Source organism: Octopus sinensis, linkage group LG3, assembly GCF_006345805.1.
Source record: "Octopus sinensis linkage group LG3, ASM634580v1, whole genome shotgun sequence".
Lineage (NCBI taxonomy): Eukaryota > Metazoa > Mollusca > Cephalopoda > Octopoda > Octopodidae > Octopus > Octopus sinensis.
Genome location: NC_042999.1, coordinates 36,097,730 through 36,110,299, shown reverse-complemented (window position 1 = coordinate 36,110,299; position 12,570 = coordinate 36,097,730). Strand labels below are relative to the sequence as shown.

General features: G+C 35.5%; 1 protein-coding gene across 7 annotated transcripts in view; it reads left to right on the top strand.

Annotated features, from left to right (window-relative positions):
- Nucleotides 1–12,166, top strand: part of LOC115209715 (zinc finger protein 236) — a 217,776-nt gene extending 205,610 nt beyond the window's left edge. For 5 of the 7 annotated variants that reach the window (XM_029778206.2, XM_029778208.2, XM_036500927.1 and 2 more), the window contains 3 exons: nucleotides 509–601; nucleotides 8,492–8,575; nucleotides 11,443–12,166. In XM_029778206.2, the coding sequence (XP_029634066.1) occupies nucleotides 509–601; nucleotides 8,492–8,575; nucleotides 11,443–11,651 (386 nt within the window). In that variant the 3' untranslated portion in view covers nucleotides 11,652–12,166. The remainder of the gene's footprint in view (nucleotides 1–508; nucleotides 602–8,491; nucleotides 8,576–11,442) is intronic. The other 2 variants (XM_029778209.2, XM_029778210.2) reach the window with 1 other exon arrangement.
- Nucleotides 12,167–12,570: the final 404 nt, after the last annotated feature.

Sequence of the window (12,570 nt, the reverse complement as noted above, 5' to 3'; positions counted from 1 at the left end):
TTGTAAAGATTTAATAAACATTTACTCTACTAAAAGGTGTTGGGTAATTTTTCTGTGTAATGTTATATTGTTTTAATATATAACTCAACATAAAAACATTGTGTGTGAGAGAGAGTATATGGACAACTAATTACTTCTGATATAAATTAAAGATTCCTTAAAATCAAGAAATGTTTCGAATCTAAATATATTCAGATATCTTGAAAGATAACTGAACTCCATGGTGTATAGTGTAGAAGTGTTAAAATGTGTAAGAGAGAGAGAGAGAGAGAAAAGCAAGGTTTATATTTTTATTTCAGAAATGTACTTGTCATCATTAAATGAAAATAAACCTGTATATGCCTGTATATGTGCATTCATAGTCATCTTTGTTTGTGAGCAGAAAGTGGGTGCGCTCTTTGACTTTCAAACACTTGTTATTCTTAACTTCTTTTGTATGTGTATGGGGTGGTGGGTTGTTTCTATTGCTCAAGTACATCACAGCGTCCCATCTTTTTTCACTTGTCAGTTGAGACTGGTGCGATTCAGAACAGACAAGGGGAGATGACCTTGGAAGGATATACATATGCCCTAGATGTAACAAAACAAGTTCCTAAAACGGGTGAGGGTTTCACCTTGCTTCTTTTTTAACAAAAAAAAAAATTCAATTTTAATTTTTATATATATATATATATATATATATATATTTGTATGTAGATATATACATATCTATCCATCTATATATATATGTATATATATATTCATGTTGCAGATAAAATTTAGACTTAATTATGTGTATATAAACGCATGTATATGTGTTTTTGTTTTATGCTTGCGAATTTGTATGTACAATGAGGATTCTTTAATTCTTTCTTTGGTTTTTGTTTCTCTGCCATTGCAGTTTGTTGTGCAAAAAATTAACTTTGTCTACAAGCCCATACGCTTATGGAAGTACCCTCTTTGTTTGAGTGTACTTACAGACTTTATTGTGAATTTTTAAAAAAATATAATTTAATGTCTATTTAAGGGCATTCATGCCTAGTCAAAAGATGTCAATATTTCTCAACTAAAAGAACAAGAAAAAAAAACAATAATAATTGACTCTAAATTTTTCATAGTAGTAATTTGGGCGGGGGAGGGGCTTTTTTTTGTTGCTGTTATTGTTGTCATTATGATTATGACTGTTTCAATTATTTTATTATTTGGCTTTCTTTTGACAAATGCTCTTTTGAAATATTGCATTTGTGTTGATCACTAGATCCAGTTGCTAAAATGTAAGCATGGAAACTATTCTCTCTCTATCTATCTATCTCTCTCTCTCTCTCTCTTCTTTTCTTGATCAACTGTTTAATTGCCAAATGTATCTTTTTGTTGTTGCTGATGACAAACTGTTCAAGTACCAGCATGCAGTATTTACTTCAAGGTGCCTCTTCTTTTTCTGCATATTATATAATCACATCACATATCCACTGTTCTTAAAACTGGTGGCCTTAAAATAACACCATCTCTTCTATAGGATGTCTGTGTATGTATGTGTGCTTCAGGATGTGTATTTGATCAGGTGCATGCATTCTTGTGCATGATAATGTGTATGTGTTCATGCATGAAAGTGTGTGTTCAAACATGTGTATGCCGAGTACCATTGAGCTACAGGTAAGTCCCTATATCTGTAACACAGTTTCAATTCTTTATTATATTTTGCTCACTTGTACTACCATTGTGCTCAGAAACAGCATGAATGCCACAAATCTCCTATCTCATAAAATCAATAGGGATGATCACTGATAAATATCTCTGGTGATAGGAAGTGAAGTAATTATTCATTTCTAATATTGGCAGCAGGATACAAATTGCTTGTAGTGGGAGAGGTATAGTCAATTAAATCCACCCAAGTACTTGACTGGTACGTTCTTTTATTGTCTCTGAAAAGATGAAAGACATGATTGACCTCAAGAAAGTTTGAACTTGCCTAATGAAAGGCCATAATTAAATACTATAAGGTGTCTTTGATTAACACATGTGTCTGCCAGTCCATTGAGTTTATTGACTTTAACCCTTTTGTTACTGTATTTCCGCTGAAATACACTGCCTCTGTTGCAATTAATTTTGGAAATAATGAAGACTTTCTTGAAATAACTTTGTTATTAAGATAGTGTTTGGCACATAAGTGAGTGTGAATCTTTGACAAAAGGTTTTAATTAAGATCACTTAAACACGAAATTTGTATTATAAAACAAGGGGTGGTCTCAGACAGGTAGGTATCAAAAGTGTTTGAATATGCAGTAGATTGATGTTGATTTAACCATAATGCTTTGCTATCACCTCTCAAATGAATTAATTTAGCCAATGGCATTAACGATAAGAAACTAAAAATATAGAAGTAAAAGGTGATGCAAATACATATTACATTGACTCTTTGTGGTGGCGGGGGGGGGGGGGGGGAAGAAATGTGTGTGTGTGTCTACTTATGCTTGTTTTTGTGCATGTTACTTTAAAATGAGATTTTGCTTATGTATTGAATGCTTAGTTTAGTGGGGAGGTGTCTGGATGTGTATATATTTCAGTGCTGTGTGTCTGTTAGATGTGATCAAAAGACAAGAAAGCAATTAGTAAACCAGTTCATTCCAAAGTAATTTGCTTGGGATTGGAGAAAGGAGATTGTAAATTTTAGCTAAGTAGAAGAGAAAGGCAATGGCTAAAGTTTATCGTTGTAATGCATGTTAAGTATGCTTATTGTCTGACCTTTGATGAACTTGTATCCTTTGATATGCATGAAAACTAATTTAACGTGAAAATCAAATCAAAAATTAGTTTGAAATTCCTGTTGACATTTCCATTTTTGTAATTTGAAGTATAAAATACCTTTAAATTCTATTTTGTATTGTATTTTTTATTTTAGAATAACAGTAAAGGTGTGTAACATAAACACACACATACATTACATTTTTAGTGAAGGTGCATCACATACATATACACATTCCTTTAATAGCAAACGTGTGACATAAATATACACATACATGTTTTTTATTAATAACAAAGCTGTGTATGACAAATACACACATATCTCTTAGCATAGGTATGTGACATAAATACATATAAATACACTTCCTTGACTTAATCCTTTAAAAAAAATACAAGTCGTGATGTTGTGCTGTTTCATTCTGATGACATCTCCCATATACTGTGGTTTCATTATTTCTCTTTGTCTACTTATTCCCCTATATGTGACACTTACCCAATCCTTACACGTTAGAAATATATTCCTTAACTGCTTTTACTTTCTTCCATCATAGCCTGAAATCCATCCATGACTCACCAAACAGTGATCACCAATAATTCAAACCAAACATCAACCATGCAAACCCACTATAACCACCCAACGTTTTCATACACACAAAAGCTCCTTTCCTTCATAGATTAATTAATAAAATGCATTAAAATCATTAAGATCTTTTATTCCAATTTATAAAAGTATATCAGATTGACAGTTTAGTTCTGTAAACTATTGGGGTAGAATATATTGTTTATTATGATGTATTAGAGGACACTATAATTTCTGAATGGGTGTTTGATCAGAAACAAAGATGTTGTGACATTAATTGTTCAGTTGATACTAAATGTCATGTAAATCTACACATCATTATATATTTATGCCAGCTTATTTTTACTATTCATACCAGTCAGGGGGGAAAAAAACAACAAAAAAAAACTGCTGCGGATCAATACTTTTAGCTCCAAATTATATTGTATATTGTGGTTTTTAGATTAAGTACCTTTTATCTCTGTGTTGTAAGGGGGGAGCTTAAAGGAGTCACATGAGGAAGGGCATCTTGCTGTAAAACACTGTTCCAAACAATTTCTGTCTAACCATCTTAGAAAAGCAAACAAAAATGATGATGAGGATGATGACAATGATGATGTTAACCCATGGGATTTTTAATCACTGTCTGATGAAAACCGGGGCAACAATGAAGTCATTATGATTATTACATTATGGTTACACCCAGATTGAATCTCACATTGTGGTCACACTCCAATATGCAGTGTTTTATAGCCTGATTCCCTTTCTGATAAACCTTTTTAGTTAACTCTTACAATCTACAGAGATACAGTATACCTATTATCACATTGCACTTGCAACTAAAATGGGGTTTTTTTTTGGGGGGGGGCAGTTTACCTGCCAACATGATGGCATTGTAGAAATGAAAGATTTTATTTCTGTGACAGTGACAAATGCTGTTCTGTTCTGATTTCTTTTTAACTGTTAGCAAACTTGTCACTTTTACATCATGACTTTTAACCACCATGATGCTCACTTGAGGCAGCAAGACTATCTCTACATGTCACAAATAGCTGCCATAACCCCCTTTCAACTATCATCTTAAAAGTGGAACGACATATTGGATGATGTGATTCCAGACACATCATGTCTGAAATTAAAGACAGGATGGTTGCTGCTGGAACATTTTTGATCATCACTCTACTTACCTGAGGTTGACTTAAGGCTAAACAATGATGACGCCGATGATATGCATTGCTCAATGAATGATCAAGTGGCGCACTGTAGCAGCACTAAGACTATGTATCTACAAATAATATATACATTGGTCACATCTTTTTGTATTTAGTCCCATTGTGAAAGTAGATCACATGGCTTTTCAGCAGTCTAGGAAGACAATCATATGTTCAAAGTGAATGAACTGGATCAAATCTTCTCCACCTCTATGTCTACTGATTGTTGACTGAATTGGACATATTGACTTATTTTCATTCTCTCTCTCTCTCTCTCTCTCTCTCTCTCTCTCTCTCTCTCTCTCTCTCTCTACACACACACACACACATATACAATTAGTCTTTGCAAGATATTTACTGCCAATTGTGCTCAAAAAATATTCATAAATTTACGAGTTATTTGGAGTCATGACACAAATTTAATCTGGAAAAGAACAGATGGAAATGGCTAGCCCCTGATACACAATGTAAAAGAAACACACATGACCTTACATCAGTAGCAAGTCTTCTGCTAAAAAACAGTGTTTTGCAAACTGTATCTCTCTGTCTCTCCAGGAAGTGTGAAAGACAGAATTTCTGTGCCTCTTTGTCACAAGGGTTGATTATAAGATTACCAAAAACAGACAGGCAAAAATACGAAATTATAACCAAATTATAGCCATCACTGGCAACCAAGTATGCTTTTGCTTATTGTTTTAGGTGCCTGCATGGTCTGAAGCTGACAAAGACATCCTCTCAGGCCTCCCACCCATGTTCCAATGGAAAACTGAGGATATGACAACTGGAGGGTAAAGGGATGCACCTTCACTCAGCTGGTACTCATTTGCACTCAAATAGACTACTTTATTGAGAAATGAAATGCCTGACTCAAGAGACACAACTCGCTGCTCAGTCCAGGAATTGAAACAATGATCTGATGATTATGAGCCCAGCATCCCTAACCACTAGTGCATGTGCTGTCCCAAACATACATGCAGTCTTGCTGTTGAAATGAAACCTTTGAATAGATCACAGAATCTTTACCAAAGACTCTGGGGCCTATTTACTTGTTGCATCTTTCACAGCCAGGCTGCAAATTTATACATTCATATATATATATATACTAGCAGTATCGTCCGGCGTTGCTCGGGTTTGTAAGGGAAATAACTATATAAGCATTTTTAGAGAGTTATAGCCAAAAAATAGCAAAAAAATGCATTAAAAATGGAAAAAAAATTATGGTAATTTTTTTTTTTAAATCGTTGACTCATCGTAGACATTTTTAGAGAGTTACTTCCCTTATATAATAGCGGAAAAAATGCATTAAAATGGAAAAAAATGATGGTAAATTTTTTTTTAAATGGTAGACTCATCGTAGACGCGCGCTAATACCCAGAAGGGCTCGATATGAATCACGACTATAAGATACCCAGTTTTGGTTAAACTCCACTGCAAAATGTGGGAGTAGTTAGGAATCTAAATCGTAGGAGACAGACACACAACCTCTCTTTTATATATAAAGATATATACACACACACATGCATATACACACACCCACACACACATATATATATATATGTGTGTGTGTGTGTGTATTTATTAAATATATTCTCAATAATTAATTCCATGTATACATTTATTTATATTATTTATTTTTACAATCAGTATGGAGCAAACTGAAGTTCAGTGCTGTTAACTTTACAATTTATTCAAGAAATTTGCAGTTTGTCTTTTTGCTTTTGTGTCTATCACTTTATTGATACCTGTGCATATCATCATCATCATCATTATCTTAAGTCTGCTTTTACATGTGATATAGGTTAAACAGGTTCTCTAAGGTGGCATTGCACAGCTGGATGCCCTTCCTGTTGCCAACACTTCTCATCGTCATTTACTACTTGTGGAAATGTGGTATGCTTATTCCTGGAACAAAAAACACACATTATATGTATGCATGTGCAAACACATACACACACATATGCATACATGCACACGCATGCATACATACACCTAGCCCTCCCACTATCCTTTGAACACTCAAATTCTTCATTTTGTAATTCTTTTTACCTTTTTCTGTTATGTTTCTTCTCTCCACAGAATTCATATATATTCTCTCTTTTTCTATCATTCTCTCTTTCTTTTACATATTTTAATTTAAATCATGCCCTCCACGTTCCTTTTGCTACCATTTTTGCTTCAGCAATATCTTTCTTTTTTTCTCCCTCACACGCATACATGCTTATACATCCCTCACATGCATGCTTTCCTACCTCCCACCTGACAATTACACACACACACACACACACACACATTTGTACCACACTAAAATACTGCCACACAACTTCAGACAGAAACTGAAAGAAGATCATTAAGTGTGTGTGTGTGTGTCTCTTTATTCTCTCTCTTTTACTCTTTTATTTGTTTCAGTCATTTGACTGTGGCCATGCTGGAGCACCGCCTTTAGTCGAGCAAATCGACCCCATGACTTATTCTTTGTAAGCCTAGTACTTATTCTATCAGTCTCTTTTGCTGAACCGCTAAGTTAAGGGGACGTAAACACACCAGCACCGGTAGTCAAGCGATGGTGGAGGGAAAAACACAGACGCACAAATGTATACACACACACATATACATATATATACATATACGACGGGCTTCTTTCAGTTTCTGTCTACCAAATCCACTCACAAGGCTTTGATCGGCCTGAGGCTATAGTAGAAGACACTTGCCCAAGGATCCATGCAGTGGGACTGAACCCGGAACCATGTGTGCGTATTTATATATATATTAAAAGGGTAAAAACTCCTTTCAGTCATGAATGCCCATGGGATTGCACCTAGAAAGTTACCCTCCAAGGCACAAGTTCAGACAAGGTTGTTTATGAAGGACCAGTAGTCACCCATGCATATCAGCCTCCTCACTTCACACCAAAGATGTTATCCAAAGGAAAGGCAAAGGCCGATACAGCTTGGCACCAGTAATGTCGCAACTCATTTCTACAGCTGAGTGCACTGGAGCAACGTGAAGTAAAATGTCTTGCTCAAGAACACTATACACAGCCCAGTCCAGGAATCGAAATCACTACTTCATGATTGTGAGCCTGATGCTCTGACCACTCAGCCATGTGCACATATATATATAAACACACACATGTGTACGTTTATGTTTGTGTCTCATGTCTTGACATTATGTGATAGTTGTAAATGTGTGCCACTGTCATGCTTGCCATCCAGTCTTCTAGAAAAAAAACATGTTCAGCCATGGGAAAATACTACCTTACTTGGAAAAAGGTGAGGGTTGGCGAAAAGGACAGCTAGCCATAGAATATCTGCCTCAAAGAATTCCTTCTGATCCATCATCATCATCATCGTTTAACGTCCGTTTTCCGCGCTAGCACGGGTTGGACGGTTTGACCGGGGTCTGGGAAGCCAGGGGCTGCTCCAGGCTCTAGTCTGATCTGGCAGAGTTTCTACGGCTGGATGCCCTTCCTAACGCCAACCACTCCGCGAGTGTAGTGGGTGCTTTTTACATGCCACCTGCACAGGTGCTGGGGGGGGGGGGATGTCCGGCATCTTCCATGATCGGTTGGAGCTTTTAACGTGCCAGTGGCACGGAAGCCAGCCAAGGCGGCGCTGGCAACGTTCGGATGGTGCTTTTTATGTGCCACCAGCACAGAAGCCAGTCGGGGCGGCGCTGGCATCGGCGACGTTCGGATAGTGCTTTTTATGTGCCATGAAAGAGTGGGCATTAAAACAATGACAATGAGACATATATTTAATATTAAAAGTGACTTCTTACTTGAAAATTTCACCATTAAAACTGAATTACACACACATACACACACACACACACACACTTTTGATGTAGAGGTCTGGAATTATCATGTACAGTTAATGTGTGATTTAACTTTCATGCCTGATCAGTTTGTTGTTTCATCTTGCTACCACTGAAGCAGCGTCAATACTGTATCATTTCTGCCTATTAACCACCTAACATTCAAATAACTTCACTGTACTTTCAGATATCCGGCCATACAAGTGTAAATTCTGTGATTACTATGCACGCACCAATAGCCAGTTAAAAGTGCACATGATGCGCCACCAAGGTATTTCATATTCTTTTATTTATCCTATCTTCCTTCTGTAAGTCAGGTTATGCTATCTCATTAAGTGCTTCACAAACATGTGGTTTTAGACTCAATCGTATTGCACAGCTCTTTTGGCTTAGTGTCTCTAACCTAGCCTCAGGTTCACCCAAACCTTGTGAGTAAAATTAGAGGGAAACTGTGGCAGTTTGCTCCTATTTTAGGGTGGTATATCTATAGTCTGTCATCTTCTTTACCATCACTGCCTGCTCCCTAAGGTTCTTTTGTTGCAAGTATTCAGGTCATCCTTCTGCCCTGGGAGTAACTCGATGTCTTTCTACTTCATGACTCATCAGTTGTGCTTTCTTCTGCCCCTTTTCTCCTATCAGTCTTGGAAGCCTTGTAAAGGTCTTGGTTGTCATAATCAGACATTGAACAAAATGTTTTTAAAAAACTGTTTAAAAAAAAACATGAATAAGGCGAAACAAACAGACAGCACCAAACCAAAAAAAAACCTCTTTATTCTTGCCAAGGACATGACAACCTCTTTAGTGTTGGTGCTACAGAAAAAAAAAAAGCACTCCCCCCACCTTCATGTACACTCTGTAAAGTTGTTTTGTTAGGAAGGTCATCCAGCTGCCGAAACCATGACAAAACTCTGACATCTGAGCAAGATGTGGTCCTCCAACCTGTCTAGGGGAGTTATAACTTCAATAAGAACTGATTTAGATATTGTCGAGCTGTCAGGCTCACAACAGCATGGAAAACAGATATAAAATGATGATGATGTATATGAACAGTTGTTTAGGTTAGATGTTTGCTTTCCAACCACTTGGTTTTAGGTTTAGTTCCTCTACTATAGTCCCAGGCCAACCAAAGCCTTGTGAGTGGATTAGGTCGATGGAAGCTAAAAGAAGCCTATCGTGTGTGTGTGTAACTTAGTGATATAAATTTAAATAAATCAGGTAGGTGTTGATGTCCAGAATGATGTGTACAAGAATCATCGTCTTTTAGTGTCTGCTTTTCATGCTGGCATGGGTTAGACAGTTAGACTGAAACTAGTAAGCTGGAGAGCTGCACAAGGTTCCAATCTGATTTGGCATGGTTTCTATGGGTGAATGTCCTTCTTAATGCAATGAATGACTTCAAATAATTGGAATTTCCCTCATAATTAGAGAAAGGAAACAAAAACTTAGTAGTAATTGTTAATGGCTGTCAAAAAGAGGGGGAGATAATTTCAAGAACTTAATTATTAATTTCATAGAAACTTATAAATTTTCATACTTGAGGTAAAAATATGATCTTTGATGACAGGAGAGTGATAGTAATGGACATATTTCAGTTTTATTAGAATCTTGTGAGAGAGAGTGTAATCATTTCAAACTTGCAAGATCATTAGGCATAGTGTTTTAAAATAAATTTTAAAACATGAGTTAATGAACAAGAATTAAAAAAATTTTTTTTCCACACATCTTTAAAAGCACATAGTTGTGTATAGTTTGTTGACAGAGAAATTGCAACAGACAACATCAACTGTAGCTCAGGGATTTTTCATGTGATATAAACATTCACGAAATACCACACACACACACACGTATGAAAAGCTTTGTACAGTTTCCATCTGGCAAATTCAATCACATAGCATTGTTCAGCCTGGGGCTAAAGTAGAAGATATTTGACTGACAGGCTGCTCAGTAGGATTGTACCTAAAGCCATGTGCTTTAAAGGAAATTTCTTATCCACACAGTCAAGCCATATATATCAATGTGTGTGTCTGTGTCCTCTCTATCTAACTATCTATCTATCTATATCTGTGTTGTGTGTGTCTCCTTGTCTTGACATCACACTCTAGTTGTAAATGAGTGTCACCGTCATGTAAGCAGTGTCATTTGTTTCCTTTCTTACATGAAAATTCATTCGATTATGGGTAATTATTACAAATAAGGATAGTGCCAGGAGGGGCATTTGGCTGTAGAAAATCTACTTTAATGAATTCTGTCTGACCCATGCAAGCATATATAAAAGTGGACATTAAAACAATAATGATAGTGATGTAGCAAGTGGGGTATTGAGAAAGCATTAGTAAAATAAAAGAGACAATAGTTAAAGTTTGAGAAACACTGGTCTACCCAGTTGCTACTAAAGGCTGTTTTTTTTTATATACATAGTCCATGCCATCTGATTTTATATTCTAATTTCCTAGCTGTTTTTGTTCCATACAACATTTTATACTCCTGGTATAACGCTCTCAATTTGAATGCTTTTGTAGCTAGAGATGGCTTTCTTGACAGATAAATTACAAATTCCTTACAATCAGATGGAGGGTCATATAGGATGATGTAATCTGAGATAGGTCTGTAAAAAGATGGAATAGTCAAAGTTGGCACTCTATTCATTCAAGACTGGTCTGGTATAACACAACAGTAATAACAATAATGTATCAAGAAGACAATATTCATTTGGCCACATTGCAAACCAGCTGTGTTCTGCTGACGAAATACAGATTCATGCACAATCATCTTACAAAAAATGTTAAAATGTTGTCAGAGATATATTAACCATTTGGCATTGAGATTACTGTGCCAAATGCAATGTGTATCTATTCACATTGTTTTGAATTAGTCATGCACTATCTTGTGGTTTCAAAATTTCAATGACATGATTGTTTATTTTTAGAATGACCTTGTAGGCTATATGTGGGAGGTTGAATCTGGCTGGTTTGGACATAAAAACAGGTAGAATATTTGGTCCAGATATGGCTGGTTTAAATGTGAAAGAGTTAATCTTAGTTTGATATTAGTCTGTTTCCTCCTTGTGTTCAAATTATCATTTAGTTACAGCTCATTCATGTTTCTGTCTGTCTCTCTTTCTTTCTCTGTGTTCTGCAGGTATTCGTGAATTCTGCTGTAAGCTGTGCAATTACAAAGGTGTAACTCAGTCAGATCTGAATCGCCACATGAAATCACAAATCCATATGCTCAAGTCCAGGAATGAATGCCCTCACTGCGGAGAAGGGTTTGTGACTCCTAAGAACCTCGATAAACACATGGAAGGGGGAAATTGCCTCGCTAAAAGAGCTAAAGTAGAGCAACAGTAAAAACAACAAAGACACAAACACACACACAAAAAAAAATCAAACCAGGATATTTTCTTTTGTTGATAATGTTCTCCCACAGTTATGTAAACACACTTTCCAAGGAAAACTAACTGAAACAAACAAACATAGTAAAATTTCTATAAAAAAAAGCTGGAGTTTCTCCCACATAGCTTAAGTTCAACAGCCCTATTGTAATAATAACAATAATTTATTTTAACTTTTTAAGTTAAAAACAAACTCTCATTTATGATGTTAATATTTATTTTGTTCCTATTTCAAATTTCACATAGTTTTTTTTCTCTCTTTTTCTGTTATTTGTCATTTTTTTTTTTTTTAATTCTCAAATTATTACTTTTTATAAGACTCTTTGCATCTGGTAGATACACCCATTGCAGCAGAGTACAAAAGTCTTACTCCTTGTCCCACATGAAGACTGGATACCAAATATGAGCCAAAAAGAAAATATATATATTGTTGCATATATTAACAGATTTTTAATATAATATTTTCCATTATTATTATTATTATTATTATTATTTTTTGTTAATGGATTTGTTTTATTTTTTCTTTAAGAAGGACATTACTGTAGGTTTTTAAATTGTAGCTTTTTACGCTGTTTTAGTCTCTGAATGTGTGTATGTGTGTGTGCGAGTATTTGTATGTGTGTGTGTATATGTATATATATATATATATATATATATATATATATATATACACACACACACACACACATGTATGTTGTTGCCAAAGGGATAGCATATTGAGGGCGAAACTCTGAGTAGTAACAGTGAGTCACCAGCATTATACAAATATACTTACATACATGTGTGTATATGTCTCTATTCGTATATGCATGTATATGTACATACACATATACATGTATATATAGAAATACATATGTACACACCACTACACCCAC